Consider the following 23,047-nt stretch of genomic DNA (forward strand, 5'->3'; position numbering starts at 1 on the left):
TTCTCGATCCTCAGATGTTTTAACCTTTTCTTCTATGGTTTGGGATCCCACCCTATTGAAGGAAAGTGCCTTTTGCACATACCTACATCTGGTAAGATATTTAAATCTACAAACTATATTAAAACACAGTATTTGGATCAAATAAATGAATGACATTTGTTCTTTTATTACTTTATTTCATAAACATTTTCTTGATCTTGCACAGATTTCATTGGGATATTAACATACAATGGTACCCAGTGGCCTGCCACTAATTTAATCAACAATAATAATAATAATAATAGTACTTGAAATAACAGCAATTCCCATATTATGTGTACAATAAACCAGGTTTCATGAGGGAACACAATAGCATGTATACTTGTGCCATATAGTGTGATGGTTTGGCTAATAGGCTTGAAAATAAAACATCAAAGCTCATAATGCAGCCATTTCTTGGTTTTCTGAGAGAGTGCTTCACTGTGTTTACTGTCCTTGAGAAGATCAGCTAGGGCTATCTGGCAATGTTTTACAAACCCCTCTCTGCTGATTTGTTGCAGACGTGTACAACATGAAGAGGCAGCAAAAAAAAAAAAAAAAAAAAACTGTAACGGGTCAGGAGGCGCTCATTTCAATTCCTCGGGTTTGGCATGTGTGATGATGCCAGACAGCAGAAGAGAAAGAATGGTAGATCATCACTAGGCAGGTAATCATTAACATCTATGAGCAAAACAATCATCCATGCCTCAACATTTCTCTCTTTAGCTTCCATTGTACATGTCCATATAAAAGAAACCTGCTCGTCCAAAGGCTGGTTTACAATAAATAGGTTTTAAAAGTTTGCCGTGTAACAAAGTACTCCTCCTCATGACAAAATGGAATTTGGTGCGATAGGACTAGATTATAAAAATGAACAAGATTAAAACACTCAAGTCAAAAATCCAGGTTACATCATCATCATCAGACTGTGCTATTCATTGAGTATTTTGGTATGCAGATTTGGGCAAATATAACGTATACAATGTAACATTTAATTCTCTGTTCTGCACCACAGAGATGTAATGGTTTCTCCCAAATGATTCTTGCTCAGATTTTGCCACACAGAATAATCCTTCAAGTACCACTGTGTTATTCCTCCATATTAAACACTAGAAACTCTGATTATATAGCCTGTTCATTCATGTACACAGAATTCTTGATCTCATCATGTCATTTATTTAAAAACACAAAGCTGTTCCCTTGATCAAACAATAAAATAGCACCTCTATTTCTGTATACGACGCTTAATGTCAGATCAAAGACATGAGATTGTTCTGATAACCTTGCTTAAAAATGCACAATTGTTCAGATATCCTAAAATTAACTACAGTGTATTTCACCTCCATCTTTTTTGAAGAATGTATTAAAACAAATTTTGTGAGATTACAGAGAATTATATCTGTATTCTATATTATATCCCTTCAAAATTCAGTTTACAAATAGATTTTGTGGACTGCGGAACAAAGAATAGAAATTAATTCTTTATATAAGTGTGGGACTAAAACATACTTCGAGCACACAGAAAAAATAACTTATATTCTCCCAAATGTTAATGTATAGTGTTTTTCCGTTGTATTTTGGTAGTGTTAATCTTTTGGTTCTTCTCAGAGTTATACGACCCTCACTACAATTACCTCAAGGAGTAAAAAAGACAATAAATATTGGTATAAAAAAAAGAAAAGTAAAAAAAAAAACATAAAAATGTGACAAAAAAAAGACATTTCAATATCTAATAGACATTTTCTGCAGTATACTTTGGCAAAAAGCAATTGTGAAAAACAATGTGTAGATAAGCACAGGGTTGCAAAATATCAGTAAGGCAGGATATCAAGAACAATAATACTGAGAGAAGCAGGAAGATGAATGTGTGTGTGTAAGCGTGAGTGACGGGCAGGCTCAACTGAGGATCTGGGAAATGACCAGTACAAGTCGTAAACATATGGAAGTTAACACACGCAGCCCTGTCCCAAAGCCAGCAGTGCTCCCAAACCATGCACTGGCATCAACAGTCCTTTCTTACACCTCGAGGAAGGAAACAGCAGACAGGCTGGTGGACTGGGGAAACACACCGACCGGTTCACCTTCGCTTTTAATCGAGCGATGTCTTTGACAACAAAGAGCAAGATTAAAAGCAATACCAAACACAAAGAGTTAAAGCAGTTCTCAATGAGTCATCAGGCGTTCACATTGGCAAATACATTTTTGGAAACTGGATCCAAAAGAGGAAAAGAAAATGAAGCTCTTTCTAAAACACTGAATATCTACCTCTGGAATAAGTGGTAAAATGAGAGAACTTATCTTAAGCTTTTCTTGACCTGGAATTTACCACAATGATCAGAAGTCCATTTAAAACTGCACATAACGAAGATCAAACACCGAAAGCTCGTCGACAATACCTAACCCACAAAACTGGGCCCAGAGGAATAAGTTATATTTACAAATGAATTCGTCCTTAAATCTTTTGCACTTTTCATACACAAATACAACACGGTTGAAAACGGTTGATATCCTCATCAAAACTTTTACCTTGTATTATTTATATATATTCTATATTTATCAAAAGCCCCTCTAAATAAGGCAGGAATATCATTGAGTTTTTTCAATGATAAAAACTAGCCCGATTCATACATACCCTCATGACCTACAATCTTATCAAATCTCACAACAACTCCGCATTCATAAAATCACTCATGCACACTCGAACAACAGGATAAATCTCCGTTATCCTGTAGGGACAGCCCTGTCAATCCCTTTTTACACACGTTTTCCTTCTCAGAAACAGCAAAAGAGACATGTCCAGGTTGCATTTCACCCCCAAAATAAATCAATTTTATTTGGTTTAAAAGAAAAACTTGCTTATTTTTTGGACCATTAAGACTGTGACATTATTTTCATTATAATTCCTATTATACTCAATGATTCTCATTACTGTAACTTTTATTTAAATCAGCATAAATTACAGATCGTACAACATATAATACTACACTATAAATAATTTACTATTTAAATATATAATTTATTTTATTTTACATTGCAGTAATGTGACAATGCAACACAAATCTTAATGGTCTTCAAAACAAGCTTAATTTACTTTATGCAAAATAAAATTTCTTTTGAATTTGGGCTGAGATGTTCTTGACAGGTTTCCTGACATTCACTCCTAGAGCGTTATGAAGAGCGCCCACTAGGTGGCAGAGTAAATTTGGTGGCGTTCTCTGAGCTGAAGACCATGGAGTCAACAGGAAGCACATATTTCTGTTGTTTTTGAGTGGTTAGAACCTGCTTAATAAATATTCCTGCTGTGTTCCAGCAGTTCAGTTCCTGATCACCACACTACGTTTCTGAGATAAACACAGGCTTGCATAGCTAAACAACATTTCATGTGTCCAATCCTGTCACAATTCACTGCTAACTGCAATAGCCAATGTTTAATATGTAATCGAAATCTGAAATCCAGGATTTGATCCTCTTACCAAGCAGATTATTGCCGTAAATATTGGCCGGATTCATAGTTGCTTTGCTTATTTAAAATCGACAAAATCGCTTATTCCATCCTGCTTCTGGTTATGTAAACTAGTGTATTTTACTGTAGACTCTCTGTCACCTAAACTTTTCACAAAACCAGGCCAAACATTCATGCCACCTCGCCATACTGACAACGGTCTCACTTCGCTATACCAAGTGTGATCCATATCGAGTTAGGGTGTGTTCACACTTGTAGTTCGGTTCTCTTGGTTCTATTGGTCCGGACCAAAAAGAAAATGACACATTTAGACTTGGTTCTCTAAGCATTCACACTGTCATTTTTAACATTGAACCTAAAGATAAAAAAAAAGGCTTTTATGATGTATATTTTGCGTCAGAACTTACTGAACATCCAAAGCAAGACTGTGTAAGACTAAATGGCTCATTGTATGTACGTTCATATGATTGGTATTTTTACCAGCTGAGAACTCACAAAGGGTTTATAAAATGTATAAAGGAGTCAAAACAGCACCAGGAAATCTTCCGTTACACTCTCAAACGAAGATGTGCTGCAAGGCGACGGCGTTTCCGACGCCTGTACCAAACTGTAATGGGCATCGTAGCATCTCTGACGAGGAAAAAAGTCAGTTTTAGGGTCACATCTCGTGACATCATGTCCTGTTTTTGGTTCGGTTAGATGTCTTCGGTCCGTCTGGTCGTTCATATTTCAGTCGAACCGCACCAGAGTTCGTTTGTAAGCGGACAGAGACTCATCTTTTCAGCGTCTCGATCCGCTTGTTCAGATGGTAGTGTTCACACTCATTCAACTGAACCGCACTAACAGAGCAATCGCACCAGAGTTCGTTTTAATCGAACCAAACATGCCAAGTGTGAACACACCCTTAGAAGCACCAGTCGAGAAACCACTTCACAACAAGAACAGTCGATTCAGCAAAGAAACTGCCAGCGACCGAAAGAGTTGATGAACGTAATCACTTGTCCTCTGATAAGTCGTCTTTAAAGTGTGCACACTTTTGTCAGATTGTTCCAAACACTGGTCACTCACACAAGATGAGCAATAGACAGAGAAACGTACCTGTAGATATTTCATGCAACTTACAACTGACAATTAATACAGATGTGTGTAAGAAGGTATATGTGTGTGTGCGTGTGTGTGTGTTTTGTCTATCATATCCTGTCGCTGTGGTCACATTTGTACAGTTTGTGTGTGCAAAATGATATCATATTTTTCAGCCAATCATGTGCTTTCTCCTGTGGGTACTGTCTCCTCCCCTTCTTCTTCTAGGGCTTCGGAAATCGGACCATTTGACTGCAACTCCTCACCCCTGCCGGCTCTCGACAAAACCTCCATCCAACGCCGCTGCAGTTCCTCACAGTCGGCGCTGAAGTAAACGGTCAAATGACTCTGGCTCATTTTGAAGGCGAAGCGACGTTCTAGACGGTCACTCGATTCAGGAAGTGACACCTCGAATCCGATGAGGGGAATACTGCGCTGAGCTTTGACATCCTGTGCGTATGGAGAGAGAAACGCAGAAGATAAGATCAATACTTCCCTAGTAAACCATTAACGGATCACTGTGAACATTAGTCATGGAATGCACAGGTCTTGTTTACATCTGTCGGGGGAAATCTGATCAAAAGACAGATCTCCTGGTGGTAACATGCCCGCCAAACCTCCGTGACCACGTGTGTGTGACCAAATTTCATGTTGACGTCAAGCTAATTCTGTGATGTCTTGTGCATGTTCACTACTGTTTAAAAGTTTAGGGTTGGTAAGATTTGTAATGTTTTTGAAAGAGTCTCTTCTGCTCACAAAGGCTGCATTTATTTGTTCAAAAATACAGTAAAAACAGTAATGTTATTACAATTAAAAATAACTGTTTTCTATTTGAATATATTTTCAAATATCATTTATTCCTGTGATGACAAAGCTGGATTTTCAGCATCATTACTACAGTGTCACATGATCCTTCAGAAATCATTCTAATGTGATGATTAGTTGCTCAAGTAAACAGTTGTGCTGCTTCAAATTTTTGTGAAAACCATGAAAAAAATTTCAGGATTCAATTTATTTTGTATAGAAAGTTCAAAAGAACAGCATTTATTTGAAATAGAAATCTTTTGTAACATTATAAATGCATTTACTGTCATTTTTGATCAATTTAATGCGAAAGTAAAAGAATCGTACTGACCCCAAACTTCTGATTGGTAATGTTTATATTTAGGCTTTTCCAAACCTTTTGATTACATGGGTCATTTCTTTAAAATCCACATGAAACAGGCAAAGTTCAAAACCTTTGTTTTAACAGAATGATTGATTGACAGGTGAGTAGGAAGTCCTTTGCTTCTGCCCAGGACACATCAGGCATTTAGATGATAATACCAGGTGTACATGCGGTTTAAATTCTTCTCGAAAATGCAAAAAAAAAAAAACGAAACCACATCCGTATTTTACAGTAACACACATTTACCGGTACATAATAGATGTGTATAAACCTGTGGATTAGTTACTGCAGCCTTACCTGTGGAGCACCATAGATATACAGCACCAGTGGTTCATTTTCAGGGATGACGAACCAGGCCTTCTGCCATCCACGGCCACTTCCCTTCTCCATATGATGTAGGAAACTACACAGCACACTGTTCTCAGCTGCCACTGAGGCCTGTTTCTGCACGAGGGCAAGAACAAGTTACAGTTACTGACATTTCGACAACTAGTACTTTTCATATTTTTCATATTCTTGTCTTCTCTTTCTTGCATTTATTTAGCGATATGGCTGCCTTTAGATTCAGCAGACGTGTCACATTATGTGTTGAGTCCCAACAGTTGTATAAAACCTATACTACAAGTTAAAAGTTTGGAATAATTTTGGAACTATTTTTTTAACGTTTTTGAAAGAGGTCTCTTATACTCACTAAGGCTGCATTTATTTGATCAAATACAGTAAAGCAGGAATACCGTGAAATAGTACAATTTCATTTCATTTTAAAATGTAATTTATTCCAGTGATGGCAATGCAAAGTTTTCAGTGTAACATGATCCTTCAGAAATCATTCTAATATTCTGATTTGGTGCTCATTTATTATCAATTATTATTTGAGCTCAATTATTTAGTAATTTCTTTTTATTATTATCAATGTTGGTTTTTTGCTGCTTAATATTTTTGTGGAAACCGTGATAATTTTTTTAATGAATCTTTTATTAATAAAATGATCGAAAAGAACACCATTTATATGAAATATAATTTTTCTGTAGCATTTTGATATTAATTTAATGCGTCTTTGCAGAATAAAAGTATTAATTTAAAAAAAAAAAATCTACCTTATTTACCCCAAAACTTTTAAATGGTAGTGTATCACCATTTACACAAAAATATTAAGCAGCAAAAATATAATAAAAACAAAAACAAATGTATGATCATAATAAGAAATGTTTCTTGAGCAGCAAATTAACATATTAGGATGATTTCTGAAGGATCATGTGACACTGAAGACTGAAAATTCAGCTTTGCATTACAGGAATAAATGACATATATATTGAAATACAAAAAAGTTACTTTAAATTGTAATAATATTTCCCAATGTTTTACTGTATTTTTTTTATCAAATAAACACAGCTTTGGTGCGCATAAGAGACTCAAAAACTCAACTCAAAACTCAACATAAATTTTTTTTAATGACCCCAAACTTTTGACAGGTTTACCTAAACCATTAACACTATTCTTTTTTGCAAGCACTGCTACTTCCTTAAAGAAGTGCACGTGTAGAGCGTGACCTTTACTTTACCTCTAGAATGGAGCGACGTCTCTGTGTGCTGTTGCTCAGACTGGCAGGAGAGGGCGGCACTCCCACTAGCATGGTGTAGCAGTCTATACACACACGGTTGGCTCGATTGTTGTCGTACAACAGACGGGCGCGGAACTCCGAACACTTTCCACACACCACCTTAAAAATCAAGACCCACGTCAGCCCACTGCATCAGCATCAGGAGCATGTGGACTTACAGAGTTACGGTGCTGTGCAACATACGTGTCCGCAGGCTTTGCAGTGATGCCGTCTTTTGGTAATAGAGTTAAAAGGCTCCTGACACTTCATGCACAGTGTGACCTCTTTCTCCCGGATTGGAGTGGGCGCTCTCTTTCCAAGCTCTGTGCAATTCTGAAAACAAAACACGTTGATCAGAGAATACTGCAGTGGCTACATTAAGTATGCACAGACCTAACCCACACCTAAATGTCATTGCATTAGAGCAAGTGTCTTCTTTACAGATGTTTGCTTTGAAGGTTTGCCACTTGATTTGAAATTTTGTTAACTGATGCAATGACATTCATGCATATTTAAGTGTGACCTGAGCATCAAAAGGCTCATTGGGGACACCGTGTTATGCATTTATTCACATAGATCTGGGATTTTTTTACTTTTGATGCCACAGAGCCCCAAATATGGCAAACCCTTTGTGAGGGACCCACTTCCTAATATATAAATGTATATATATTATATATAATATATAATATTATATTATATATTATTTATTGTATGTATAAAGACCCATTTATATGTGGAACATATTAGAAATATGTGTGAACTATTATCTGGGATATAATATATTATTATTTAGTAGTATATAATAGTTTAAGTGAAGTAATATACTTGCTATAAAGTTCTTGCTATAAAAATATTTTTGAATATTTTGCCAAGTAAGACATATTCTGAAAATGTTGTCCTCACCATGTCTATATCCCTAACCCTACACATAAGTTATCCCTAAAATCAGAGGGAAATGACACTGATGTAGAAGCACCTAACCCTGGACGTAAGCCTAAACGTGACATAAACTGTAAACTCGTCCCTCAAATCTGATTGGTTGATTGGAATGTTGTTCCAGGATTAACAAAGATGTTGACCGAGAACACGTTGTACTTAGTGAAATCAGGTTCACATTATTATCTGTCAACAGAATAAAAACATTTGATTAATCTCATGATTTACAACCAGTGTTTAGAAAGCAGAATAACATTTTAAAAATGTAAGATGTTAAAATGTATTATATTTAAAAAAATATTAATGTATTTACAATATTTTTCTCCTGATCCCTAGAGGCCCCTGGACCCCCTAAAAATATAGTATTATTCATATACTATTATAGTATTTATTCATATTTTGAATTAACTTTTAGTTTTATATTTACAGTTTTAGTAATTTTGTTACCGGTATGTGCTTTTGCTGGCACTCTTATAGTTTAATATTTCTAATTAGCTTTTAAAGTTTTAGAAATTTTAGTTTTAGTGGCAACATTTCTAATTTTAGTTTAAGTTTTACATCCAATATTTATACTTTATTTCAGATAAATTTCCATTAAACATTTTTTTGTGCCATTTTAGATTTAATTCACAACACTGCGAGTGATAAAATCAAAACTAACTGGAGAGTTTGGAGGAGTGAAGTCCTCCTCCCGAAACGAGCAGTTGAGCATGCGGAACGTCTCGAGCGTCTGTTCATGTCTCTGTATAGTGGCCTGGATTGCCTGTGAGAAAGTGAACAAGAAAGAAAAATGTAAGCGGGAGAGTTATGGTCGAGAGATACGAGAAGAGATGTGACGTGCAGGAGGAGAAAGGGTTACCTGAATCCAATCTCTCTTCTCTTCTTCCGTCCTGGTGAAAATGAAAACGACAAACATTGTAAAATCCCAAAAGCCGCACATATTTCTCTTGTTTTTCAATGGCTCGTATGCTTTTCTTGGGTGTTTTCTCCTAATGCCCAAAAGCTCGGACAACATTTCTGTGGTTGTCAATCAACCTCAGATGGGATTTTTTAAGCAGATGAAGCACATTCCCCTAAGCCGTACCTTGCTTGCAGTTCAAGCGAACGTTGTTTTCCGGATACCAGAAAGGTTCGTGGTACGTTCATGCTGCTGGTCTCCTTCAGCTGTGAAACAATGCAGAGTGAATCCACCGTTTGATAACAGCGGATTTATTTTGAATATGACACCGTAAACAAGATAAAAACACGTCGAACCTCCATGCCGTCAACATCAATCCTCGCTCTCACTCCAAATTTCTGTCCTATCAGCCTCAGTTTAGGGACGCAGTACAACAACCGGTCATTGAACTTCAGAGAGAGGAGAACATAGTCAAACATGCATGATTTACCAAAGAACTACATTTAACTTCTTTTACTAAGAAATCATTTTGAGGGATCAATTACAGTATGTTTAGCACAACTAGTGAAACAGCTTTGGCATGTTTGACTCACCAGAATGAGGTATCTATCCTGTGATGTCCCATTTTTAGCTGACAGTTTCAGGATGTGTCCCTCTTTAATGAGCTCATTAGTCGGGTTAACGATGTCCTCTTCTCCACCGAGCAACTCGTACACCTTCAACAGCTTTCTCATGCGCTCCTGAGAGACGAAACATTCACACGTTTGTTGAGACATTTATCATTCATTCATTTGCAGCGAGCATCCAAAACGAGAGAGCTTCAAGCTGATCAAATGTGAAAAGTTATGAATTTAACTTGTGCTCACAATTGAATCGCATAAAAACCTTTGTGAATAAAGCACTGTTTCCATCCCATGTGTTTCAAGAGAATGAAATCATCACTTCCTGGGAAATTGCCGCATAATATCAGTGATAAAATGGAAGTTTCTGCTATCGGGAAGCCACTGTGGATCTTTTTTTATACATTATAAATGACTTGCGTCTCAGAACGTGCAGATGAAACACAATAAATGCTGTCATCTTGCGTTCGGATGTGTTTGGGAAAGCAATCATGTGATACACTTCTGGGAGGGAATGAAAGCAAATTATTTTGATGACAGACTTTGGCTCAGGCATTTCAGAGTGACCAAACCAACATTTGAGATGCTAGTTAGTCTACTTCTCCAATCACATCCTCAGTTGAGGTCATGTGAGTGTTTTGTTGCACATCGGGGAATCTATTCTGTAAATGTGTTTCCATGTTTACTTATCAAATAAAAAAATGATCCACCTCAATTGAGCGAATACTGGTTTTATGCACATTTCTAGAATTGATGCGTATCTTGGCGTTTCCATCCAGCGTTTTTTTTATGCAATATCCCAAAATTCGCATTAAAATGGGTGGATGGAAACACAGCCATTGTCTGTTTGGGTCGGTTCCACAGGGAGGGAGGTATGAAGAAAATAAAAACATAGGCAATTAACAGCTTCAAATGAGAGACTTTCTAAAACAGACTACACAATAAAGAGGAAACCATGCTTAATTACAAAGGGATGTTAAGTGGCAGTGCTGGTTTTCACCCCAGATGGAGTGTGGCGTTGATCACAACGGTTCATCTTGTAATCCACTCACCATTTTCCTGATGGCAGCGTTTGAATGTTCTGCCGCTGTGGCGATCAGCTCCAGAGATTCTGAAAAGAATAAAGGAGTAACGTCTTGATATTCACAAGGTGTCATTTTTCCAGTTTGCCTTTTATCTTGGTCTGTTAACCTTGCATGGATCTTTTGACTGAAATATTTCCAGGCACATGCACGAATAGTTGAAAAGAAACAGAAAGTGGGCTGCTGTGGTCAGTGGAGGAGATAAGGCCCAGCGTTCTGCCGTTCTGCACTCACTCTGAGCGTCTTTGAAGTCGTCGGCGTCCTCTGGCAGGCGGTGCAGATAGTCTTTGAGCAGGAGCTCGTAACGAGGGATCCTCTGCACAGGCTCCAACATGTGGTGCTGTAGGGTGAGATTCCCACACATCTCCTCTTTCTGCAATACACACCCAAAAGAGTACGATGACTAAAAAGAAAATATGCACCGATTCATTCCCACACGCGAAGACAACATGAATCAAGACTGACTCACACTTATTTTGCACAATTCATCTGTGCACATAATTATAAAGAAAAACTCTCATTCAAATACATATTAAAATACAAGATATATTATTCATATTACTAAAGTATATATATATACAATGTTAATATATAATATATAAAATGTTAATATATAATATATTTAAAAAAAAAGAAAACTAGTTTTCATGAGCTTTAAAATATATTATATATATTAAAATATATATACAAGCATCTTTTTATGTTATTACGGTATATTTTAAAATATTATATATATGTGTGTGTGTGTGTATTTTAATATATAAATATTTGAATGAAAGCTCATGAAAACAAGTTTTTTTAAAATATATATATATATATATACATAAATAAAATTAAAACCTTGTTTACATTAGCTTTTGTTAAAATATATTATACAAAAAAAATACATACAAATACACATATATATATATAGTATGTTACTATGTGGTTACTAGACTGTAATTGCTTTTCTCAATGTTTAATACTTAAAATTAGAGGTTTGCTCAAATTCCTGCGCAATATTTTAAAACATTTTACTTTTCACAATGCAATCAAATCTTGCTTGTCTCCGCCTAAATTATTTCCCAATGAATATTTAGTTTCACTCTGAAATACATAATGTTGCACAAGTTAAATGTATTGAATGAATGCGGTTTCATGTTGTCTTTAACAATAAGGCAAACTCCCAAAGCATTGCCAAGCACAAACCAGATAATTCACTGGTAGCGTAAGCCTTGCGTGATGGAGTCCATGACATGCCTGATCCCCTTACAGCAATCCTGTGATCTCAGGCACTGGGCCTCGCACACGCTTGATATTCTTCACACAGTGGCAACCAGAGACGTTTGAAGTGCAGCACCGGGCCTGATTGGGGCGCCATTAGTATTCACCATAACCTACAACTCCCCAAAAACACTCCCGCACCCACAGCGATTCACTCTTTCATCTGACGCACTCAATCACCGCGGAGCCGTGGGAGCGCTCTCGTTATTTTTAACACGAACGCTCTTGTCTCAGACTGTGAAGGTGGATTTGGTGGAGTGCACCTGGAGGATGAGATTACTGTATGACTAACACACGCTCTGTTCATTCAGTCGATGGGTGTGAATTATGCAGGGTTGCGTGCAATTAACACTCATTATAACGGTGAGGGGGTTTTCACACATTTCATCTGAGAGTGTGATCCTCAACAGTACTCACCACATCTGAAAGTTAATAGCAAACAATCTCTGCCGTGACATCGTCACAATTAGAATTTTTAAGGTAACTTTTATTGTAACTCCTATTGTCGTTTCACACTTCTACACTTGAAATCTATTCAGACAATCTATTCAATCTGTTTTAAAACTCTAGAAGTAGTATTTTAGATACGCTACTCAAAAGTCCATTAAAAAAAGCATATGTTAAAGGGATAGTTCACCCAAAAATGAAATTTTGGTCTTATATACTCACCCTCAAGTTGTTCCAAACCTGTTTGAGTCGCACAAAAGAAGATATTTTGAATAGTAACCAGACAGTTGACAGTAGCCATTAGCTATGTTTCCATCCACACGTTTTTATCCGAATTAAGTGATATCGAATGAAAAATGCCTTATGGAAACAGTAAAATTCGATTGAATTTCATGAATATCGACTCAAATTAAATACGGTCGTTCTCATCGGATTTTATCTTGATCGATATACGGCTTATGCGATAAACGCTGATGGAAACGTTATTTGCCGAATAAATAATGAATTGCATTTTGTCTAGCAAAACTTTGTTCGCAAATGTTGGCTTGAATGTTGTCTAATTCAGTGCGAAAATGAATGGAAAAACCTTAAAATGTCTCAAATCAATTCGATATACATATTTGATCGCAAAACAGCATGTGACGTCATTACGCACAGGTTTTTATTCGCTTTAAAGCCGTTGGATGGAAACAAACTTTCACCAGCTTAATTTGCATGAGTTTTTTTTTACCGAACTTCAGATAATTCGATTGACAAGAGGATGGAAACTTAGCTATTGACTTACATAGTAGGAAAAAATACAATAGAAATCAATGGCTACCGTCAACTGTCTGGTTACCAACATTCTTCAAAATATCTTCTTTTGTGTTCAACAGAAGAGAGAAACTCATACAGTGGTTATACCTCAAATATTTAGGCATGATTTTAATGTTCGGTTTCAAACATTCGTTCGATATCTCACTATAGGAAACGCCTCAGGCGTGACCAATCCTTGAAGCACCAATTACACCACATCTGTCAGTTGACAGACCAATCACGGCAGTCCTGCCTCCCTCATATACATCACTGCTTTCTCTTATTACAGAGCATTGCATCGTTAGCATAGCACAAAGCATTTAAAGTTCCCACTCTGATACCTGGATGTTGTGGATGATGGCTTTGAACTGAGAGGAGCGCTGCATCCAGGTGTTCACTAGCTCCATGGCCATGTCAAAGTTTTTCACATACTCGCCATACATCTTCAGGAAAGGTGCCAGTTTCTGCAGGATGTCCCCGATGCGGGGGTTCAGATCCCTGAGGGGAGAGGGGCAGAAGTTTACTTTGTGAACACATATGTGGCTTCTATCTGCTTCAATTCTGAATTCAAAATGTCAATAAGAAATATTACAGTTCCATTTCTGAAATCTGATTGCATGAGCCACAGTAAAAGAGTCAAAAACACATCAGTTTAATGTCTATTAATGTGCCAGATCTAAAATATCATCCAATAGTTAGGCTAATCAAAAATAATACTAGGCAGATGATTTTTACTGGGGTTATTATTAATATATATGTAATCATTAACATATTTTTATGTAACTATATTATTGCCCAGCTTGCTCCTTTATATCCTGATACATGCACTATGCTTATATAAATATAATAAATGGCAGTATACTTATATATATATATATATATATATATATATAATACTTATATAATACATACTATATATTAAATCGCATCTCCCTGATTTTATTTTTTGGCCAAAAAATGCTGCACCTCTTGTTGGAAATAACATCACAACCTTATTTTCCATCTAGAGGTGCATATATTTTTGGTCAAGAAGATCTTGTATTTGACAGTGCAAGAGTCGAGCACTCTGTAAAGTCTCCTGCAGCACATCCCAAAGACTTACAGTGAGTTTAAGGTCTGGACTCAGAGGAGACAATTCAAGAGTGAAAATGATTTTTCATAATCCTCACAACCTTTTTTTCACAATTTGAACCTGATCTTGACATTGTCATCCTGGAATATGGCCATGATGTGTCTTTCTACATGATTGTTTAAGAAATGAAAAGCTACACACTCCATCAATTAGAGTTAGAAGAACTGTTGCCAAACAACATGGTAGAAACACAATAATCACTGCAACATTGATCCAGTCATTGACTCTTAAACATTTGCCTATTTAAATCCAAACGGTGAGATATTAGTAGTGTATAATACCAAGTAGTGCATAATATATAGCAAATCTTAACTGCATGATTGCTTGTATCGATAACTGCATTATCTCTTAGCTCTAATTTCTCTCAGAATTTCTGTAAAGCTGCTTTGAAACAATATGTATACAAATAAATGTGTCTCGACGGCAAGATAAAACATTAGTTATGGGGTAACATTACCATTTAACCATAGTAAAATCCCTCTCACAGACCATTTGTGTGTTTCTCACCATTCCTCCATGCGTTTCTCCAGCGCGGGCAGCAGGAACTGCTGGTGGAAGCAGTAGATGGAGCAGATGTTGGAGAAGATGCCCATGACCACCTCACAGGGGAAGGAGCTGCGAGCTCGGGCTTCCTCCATCAGCTGGGCGCAGAACACCTGGTCCAGGAGGTGCAGTCTGGACACGTAGGCCTTCTCCGTATGCAGCAGCTCATTGGCAATGTTAAACACCCGCTGCTGGAACGACAGCTGTAAACCAGGACATGTTGGCTGAATAATGACAATTTGAACAACAAGATGGACTGAAGTGTGTGCTTTTAATAGTAAGAACTTTAAATTTAAGTGCTTGTGTGTGTGTGCGTGTGTGTATATATATATATATATATATATATATATATATATATATATATATATATATATATAGTATACACACACACACATACAAAATAGGCAAAATAGTCCCACCTAGGCTGAAAAAAACACATTCAAATTTAAAATAGCTGTTTTCTATTTGAATAATCTATTTTTATATTCAAATATAATTTATTTCTGTGATGCAAAGCTGAATTTTCAGCATCATTACTCCAGTCTTCCGTGTCACATGATCCTTCAGAAATCATCCTAATATGGTGCTCAAGAAACATTTCTTCTTATTATCAGTGTGGAAATCATTTTTTGCTGTTTATTTTTTTTAAAAGCGTGATACATTTTCCTTAGTATTTTTTTAATGTGTAAAAAAGTTAATTTTAAATATAATTTTTTGTATCAAATGTCAGTTTTGATCAATTTAATGCATCCTTGCTGTATTAATCTCTTTTTTTATGAACCACAAATGAACATTAGTGTAATAAAATATAAATATATATGTAATATAATAATAATATATTGTATCTGTAGATCTATCTATCCATCTACTGTATATATTTATATATTAAAAATACAATTTTGTCAGGTTTCTTGCGCCAAATTTATATATCCCTTAGAGTTAATTAAGCTGTTTATGTATACTGCATATATGTGTTTATGTAAATTAGATGTAAACTATATGTAAATGTGTCTTTGGTAATACAGAGGTACCCAAGAGTAAGATCAATCTTTGATAAATGATTTAATCATTTCTTCACCTTATAAATTAATTAATTAATGGTAGGCATGGTCTCTGAAGAACATACAGCATATATGTGTTTATGTAAATTATATGTAAACCATATGTAAATTAGTATTTTGTAATACAGAGGTAACTAAGAGTAAGATCAATCTGATCTTATAAATTAATTAGCTAATGGTAGGCATGTCTCTGAAGAACACACTTCTACTCACCTCAGATGAGTCTTGTCGTTCAGCTTTAGGCAGAGGTTGTAGAGCCATTGGGTTCATCTCACTCTCGTCACCGCTGCCCTCTTCCATATCGCTGTCTCCCTCCGAGTCTCTGCCGCCCTCCACACCGCTGGCCCCCTCTCCTCCGGGCCCCTCGGCATAGGCGCAAGGAAGCCCGGGCCCTGGGCTGCACGGGCAAATCTCCCTCTCGTGACCGACCCGATCCTCATCCCCAACAAAGCACAGCTCCTCACTGTGTGAGGGCGAGCTGATACTGTCAATACCGCTGTCTCTATTGGCCAGCTTCCCATCCATCTGTGACGGTGGGAGGGACAAGCGTTCCGAGGGGATTTCTGATTGGTTGGCTGTGAGGTCCCTCATCTCCATATTGTCCAGCAGTTTATCAGAGGCACCGTAGCCTGATTCCATAGAGAGACGCTTTTCTGAGCAGGACGCCCCAAGTTCACTGTCATCCTCCTCGGTTTCGTCCACCTCGTCTTCCTCCTCTTTTTCTACTTGCTCGACCTCCTCCTCGGCCAGCGGCGCCTCTAGTGGTTCCTGAAGGGACGTGCAGGGCAGGATGAACTCCGAGGGTGGAGGGCTAAATGACCCAGGAGCGGCTTGCTGGTCCGGGACCCGTGGGGTACACATCACTCCGCCGGTGATATCTGGAACCACGATGATCTGCTCCCTGGAAAAAAAAGGCACAAAAAAAGTATTTTTTACATATGTGTATATATCTATATATATATATAAAAAAAACACATCACATTGTGAGCACTACATAAAAAATAAAATACAATTTTTGTATTTTGAGTATTTTGTCTTGTTTTAAAAAAAAAATCTTAATATCCTTAAGACGAAATTAATTTACCTGAGAAGTCAAATTGCATAAAATGTTAAAACTTGTTTTCGGAGAACATATGTTGAATTAATCCTTATCATATTTGCAAATGAAAAGTAAATAAATAAATCAACTAAATTTAATAAAATGTATGCTTAAAAAGAAGAACCTAAAGCTATTTTCTCTGAAAAAGTCTTAATATCGAATGCAATTCTGTTTCTCAAGTTCATCTTGTTTTTAAGGATTTAAAAAAATACTGGAAAACAAATAAAAAATACTGATTAATAATATATGTTTTTTCAGAGAGAAGAAAGATTTAACTGTTTGTTTACCTGTGATCAACAAACGGAGATAACATTACTTGAGAGCACCAAAAATCAAATCTGACTGTAGTTATGAATAATAAATCTACCATAATCTAAAAACGGGCTTCAGCGACAACCACTCGACTGTTGTGTTCTCTTACCTCTCAAACTTCTCAATGAGCGAGAGGACACAAGTGGGGGAGGAGCTTCCCTCTGCTCTCGGTAAAGTGGCGCGTGATTGGCGAGGGTCAGCGGGGAGTGGGCGGCAGGGCGGGGGAGGGAGGGGCTTGTCCGGGGGGCGTGGCCGTCGAGCGCCCTGCTGCTGTAGATGAGGGGGTTTCGGGGGCACTGAACGAGACAAAATCAATACAGAAATCAATACAGTGAGACTGTACGATCACGTGACTGCACCACAGAAAGACACAGATATTAAATTAGAACAACAGGGTAGAATAACAAGTACTTTTATTAGATTGCATTATAATTGTATATCATATTATATCATAAATTAATCATGAGGTCATAAAGTAAACATTAAATTAGTCACCCCAATTTAGTATATTTATATATGCACAAAACATACACTACCCTTCAAAAAAACAAATCTTAAATTAATACTTTTATTAATTTATTACTAAATTTATTAATTTACTAGTGACAATAAAAACGTTTATTATTACAAAAATAGTTTTTTAAATAAATGCTGTTCTTTTGAACATTCTATTCATCAAAGACTTCTAAAAAAAAAAACATATTAAGCAGCACAAAATAATCAGAAATGTTTCTTGAGCAGCAAATCAGCATATTAGAATGATTTCTGAAGGATCATGTGAAGCCTGAAATATTGATGCTAAAAATTCAGCTTTGAGTCACAGGAATAATATTTCAGTGTTTTATTGTGTTTTTCTTTGATCAAATAATTGCAGCCTTGGTGAGCATAAGAGACTTCTTTCAAAAATAAAAAATACATAGAAAAATGAAGTGTATCTCTCAAATCTCATTTGCAAATGTGCCAATTTCAATGATTAAAAACAAAAAGAACTGATAGTGTGGCTTCAGAAGACTTGATATATAGCATAAAAGTTTCCATTTTGTCCTTTTTAGAGCTCGAAGGACCTTGTTCACTCTGTATGTTCAAACTGGTTTTCCATGCTGGGACTACCATGGGAAGTGGGAGTGCTGGTGGACCAGCGACACCAGTTCAGTTTCAGTTCCACCAGCTCTAATCAGCATAAAGCAGCCTGGACCAAAATGGAATTCATGCTGGTTTATACTGGAATATTCAGCTGGGGTGTCAAGAGGGTGTCCAGCTGAAAATTGGGTGAGTAAATTATGCCAGAATTTTTATTTTTGGGTGAACTATCCCTTTAAGTGTACAGAACATACCTTGAGGCTTTGGCCCAGGTAAAGGTGGGCGTGTCTTAGGGGGTGGAGGCGGGACATCCTGAGGTCCGTTCTCAGTTGTGCCATTGCAGTGCTGTGGTTCCAGGGGTCCAGGGTCAGAGCAGAGGTGCTGCGGGGTCTCGTGGGCTCCAAGGCAGGGGCCTGGCTCAAAGGACAGACTCTTGGTTAGGAGCCGCGGACTGGATGTGGACAGGCCTGACAGAAAGAGAGAGTGCAGACTTGCTTTGATTCAGAGAATCTGAATAAATGGAATAAACCATGCCTAATGTTCTTAATCAATTACAACCAATAACGGAAGTTAAAGTCTTGTTATTGGTTTCATTTGAGTAGGTTTTGGCCAAAATTAGGCTTTTTTTTTTGCAACTCAGAGTTAAAATACACCACTCTCTCTTTCATAGCCAGAGCTTTGTGACATAAAAGCAGTGTGTGTGTAGACAATACAATGAGTTCCGGGTTGATAATGTGAATAAATGAAATGAAACAACAGTTACTTGTAAGTGACACGAGTAATTCAAATTCAAGACTAAAATAGCCGATATGTCATGGTTCAAACATCTCCTAACAACATAAAAATATTTTCTAGTTTTTTTTCCCAGAGCAACATTTGAAAAAGTCAGCAATATTATGAGGACATTATACAAAATTATAATGCATTTATGATCAGTTTACAGAGAGACGGACTGTTTCATATTATGTGCCATAATGACTTGTATTGTTTATCACTAATATGCGGAAAACACAGATTCAGTCACGTTCAAAAGTCTGGGGTCAGTACGTTTTTTTCAGCCTCATTACTCCAGTCTTCAGTGTCACATGATCCTTCAGAATTATTCTAATATGTGGTTTTGCTGTTTCAAGAAACATTTCTTATAATAATCAATGTTGAAACCAGTTGTGCTGCTTAATACTTTCAGGATTCTTAGATGAATACAAAGTTAAAAATAATAACATTTATTTGAAACCGAAATCTTTTGTAACATTGTTAATGTCTTTAATGTCGCTTTTGATTAATTTAATGCATCCTTGCTGAATAAAAAAAATAATTTCTTATAAAATAAAAAATTAACTGACCCCAAAAGTTTGAATAGTAGTGTAAATAACAAAAATATTAGTTTTTAATAAATAAATAAAATGTTTCATTAATTTTTCAATAATGTAAAAAGTTCAATACAAGGCTGGTAGATCCATTCAAAAAGTTGATTTAAAAACTAACTGGTTAGTGGGTTACCCTCATGTCTTAGGCTCATCATTACTACCATGATCATCTCAGACAGCAAACACTTGAAGAACCAACAGGAGAGAAGAAAACAAGACAGGCAAATTCAATTCAGCCTAATTTAATGGAGCCGGCTGGGCGTAATGGATTACAGTTGGGCTGAGTGATGTGTCTGAATGCCAGAAAGCATAAATGTACAACACGTTTTCACACAAATCACCTCTGGGTCAATAAACTGTGAGTCCAGATCCTGTGATAAGTCCAAGTAAATACTCCACATCAATCTTGGGCTTAAATTACTCACTGGTTTGTGCTGACAATGTGAACATGACATCAAACTGTGTGAAAAGACTTCTGGGTAAGCAGTTGAGCGCTCTGCGCCCTTGTTGTGCCATCGTGTGTTAAGTAGGTCAGTGTGTTAAAGTGCCAGTCTCGACTGTGTATATTTGCCCGTTCAGCTCAATCAGTGTAACACATTTTGAGATGGATCTAGTGACATAAAACTCAGAGCTTAAACATGCTACAAACGAGGCACACGTAAATGCGATTTGAACATGGGCTTTTGATATTAAAATGATCAAAAGTGGAGTTTGATATTAAAATGAGCGTGTGAACAGGAAAATAATCTAGTCAGGATTTCTTAAAGTGGCACGAACGGGTCAGATGTTGGGCAGACCCGCCGTCTAGATGACGTTGCCATTTTAAAAAAAGCTTGTCTGTCCCCCTACAAAGAGCTAATTGCTTCCATATGGTGACACTCATACCAGCTAGTGCAGGCAGGGGGCTGAAATGACTTCCACATGCTCCAGCAAAATTACTTAAAGGTGAAGAAAGGCTAGCGAAGGAGAAAACTGAGTTATCCTAGCCGCAGTTTTGGATTTGCAGCGCATGTTGTTTTTCCCATGTGCTCTGAAACGGTCCTGTATGGGAAAGGGATGTGTGCTGTGACCTACAAGCCTATTTGAGTCGGGACGGATTAAATATGTATCAAAAGAACAGGCTCATCCAAAACACAACAACTTGAAGAGCAGATAAACACGATGACCTTTTTTTTTTTTTTATTGTCTTCTTTTGTTGCAAATAGCAGGACTATACTATGCTATGGTTGCTGAAGTGCTCGTTTAAGTAGGCATATAATTGAGTGATATTGTAGATTATTTATGAATATTTATGAAAGGGGTGGTTGATTATGATTTCACTTTTCTAACTTTAGTTAGTGTGTAATGTTGCTGTTTGAGCATAAACAACATCTGTAAAGTTATGAAGCTCAAGGTTCAAAGCAAAGGGAGATATTTTCTTTTAAAGAAATTGCTTTTTAAGGACTACGACAAACGGCTGATAGGGACTACACGACATTCCTCCCGGGTTAGTGACATCACTAACCCTAAAATCTACATAAACCCCGCCCCGGGAAGACGATTTATAGATTATCAAGACAGAATATGCTAATCAATGACACATAAACTCTGTAAATTCATCAACTAACCATTCCGAAATGTTGTCTATGTTGTCACGTTGAGTCTCTCCATCTTTGTCTGACTCCGGTTTAAACATAAAAGGCTAAAAGTTTTAGAAATGTTCAGGACACAAGCTGTTGTAGCTCCGCCTCCTCTGCTGGGAGCATTAGCTAATTTGCATTTAAAGGGACACACACAGAAAAGGTGTGTTTTTGCTCACCCTCAAAAAAGGGATAATTTTAATATGATGTATAAAAATATATGTGGGGTATTTTGAGCTAAAACTTCATATACACACTCTCGGGACATCAGAGATTTATTGTACATCTTGTGAAATGGCATTATATCACCGCTTGAATATTTTCAATTAGTTCTGATTTTGTGTTTTTGTCATTATTTTGTTATTTTAGTACAGTTAGTTAAACCAAAGACTAGATGCACTCATATTACTATGAATGGAAGAAATTGCAATGCACAATATGGTGGAATAAGTCTTCTAAATAAAAGAGCCAATCGCCAATTGGATAGGTTGTTTTGTCACTTCAGCTGCCGCTGGTGTTCTGAGATGCGCGCTTATGATCACACGCGTACATTGGCTGGTCCAGCCTGAAAAATGCATTTTCTTGTCATGATTTGAGCATTTAGAAACAAAACTTAAAAGACAGTTGTTGTCAGATTTAATTGCCGATTTCAAATATGAAATGTAATCGTAATCTTGGTTACCAGTTTTGGACAATTTGATGTTTCCCTATTCAAAGAGATAAGAGCTGCACTCGCATGACTAGAATAGCTGCCCGCGAGGTGTTTTAAAGATGGCCACCGAGTGAAATGACTTTCCTTATGCCTGCTACAGACTGTGCTATTTCAGAAATCCTATAGGATCTTCACAAATCACACTGTACAACATGGATCTAATAAACTTGGGTATGACATGTATGTAGACTGTACGATTGTGACACCTATTGAATTGTAGGCCACGACACAAGTTAGTATAGATGAATAAAACATCATTAGCATGCAATAGTGGTAAACAAATAGAGCAAGATGAATCGCACTTGCCAATTGTGGTTTTTATGTGCACTGAAAAAAAAGAGGAGGAAGTGAAAGAGGAGAATTATGGATTATGGATATAATCATGGCTAGGGAAAAGAGGCCAACTTGGCATGCCAATTTTGCAAATGGAGCTTAAAGTAAGTATAGTTTTAAGTTTTAGTGGCATGTTGCGTTAATAAGTAGGCCATGTTGCATTTTCATTGGCTAGTCAGTAGATGTAGGTCGTTTTTTCTGAAGATATTTACACAGAAATCGCCACGATTGGTCATCTTTCGTCTAGGACAGCCCAATATCGTACAATGTGTACCGGCATGAAAGGAACTTAAGAAAAATATTTGGAAGAATGTTTGTAAAAAAAAAATACTATGGTCAATGGGGGGCAAGATCTTGGTTACAAACAATCTTCCAAATATATTATTTTGTGTACAGCAAAATAAAGACATTTATACAGG

At 36.9% G+C, this 23,047-nt stretch overlaps 1 protein-coding gene across 2 annotated transcripts in view; it reads right to left on the reverse strand.

Moving 5' to 3' along the window:
* Window positions 1–684: 684 nt before the first annotated feature.
* The window catches only part of fgd1 (FYVE, RhoGEF and PH domain containing 1), a 46,222-nt gene continuing 23,859 nt past the window's right edge, over window positions 685–23,047 (reverse strand). The window contains exons 2-17 of one of the 2 annotated variants that reach the window (XM_079637314.1): window positions 18,852–19,010; window positions 17,627–17,813; window positions 16,320–17,007; window positions 15,010–15,248; window positions 13,712–13,868; window positions 11,100–11,238; window positions 10,836–10,894; window positions 9,757–9,903; window positions 9,520–9,612; window positions 9,350–9,429; window positions 9,125–9,155; window positions 8,927–9,028; window positions 7,534–7,662; window positions 7,291–7,449; window positions 6,027–6,173; window positions 685–5,011 (exon numbers count right to left, since the gene is read on the reverse strand). In XM_079637314.1, the coding sequence (XP_079493440.1) occupies window positions 4,742–5,011; window positions 6,027–6,173; window positions 7,291–7,449; window positions 7,534–7,662; window positions 8,927–9,028; window positions 9,125–9,155; window positions 9,350–9,429; window positions 9,520–9,612; window positions 9,757–9,903; window positions 10,836–10,894; window positions 11,100–11,238; window positions 13,712–13,868; window positions 15,010–15,248; window positions 16,320–17,007; window positions 17,627–17,813; window positions 18,852–19,010 (2,786 nt within the window). In that variant the 3' untranslated portion in view covers window positions 685–4,741. Of the gene's footprint in view, window positions 5,012–6,026; window positions 6,174–7,290; window positions 7,450–7,533; window positions 7,663–8,926; window positions 9,029–9,124; window positions 9,156–9,349; window positions 9,430–9,519; window positions 9,613–9,756; window positions 9,904–10,835; window positions 10,895–11,099; window positions 11,239–13,711; window positions 13,869–15,009; window positions 15,249–16,319; window positions 17,008–17,626; window positions 17,814–18,851; window positions 19,065–23,047 lie in introns of both variants that reach the window. The other variant, XM_079637313.1, reaches the window with a different exon arrangement.

Source organism: Phoxinus phoxinus (genome assembly GCF_949152265.1).
Source record: "Phoxinus phoxinus genome assembly, chromosome: 15".
Classification (NCBI taxonomy): Eukaryota; Metazoa; Chordata; class Actinopteri; order Cypriniformes; family Leuciscidae; genus Phoxinus; species Phoxinus phoxinus.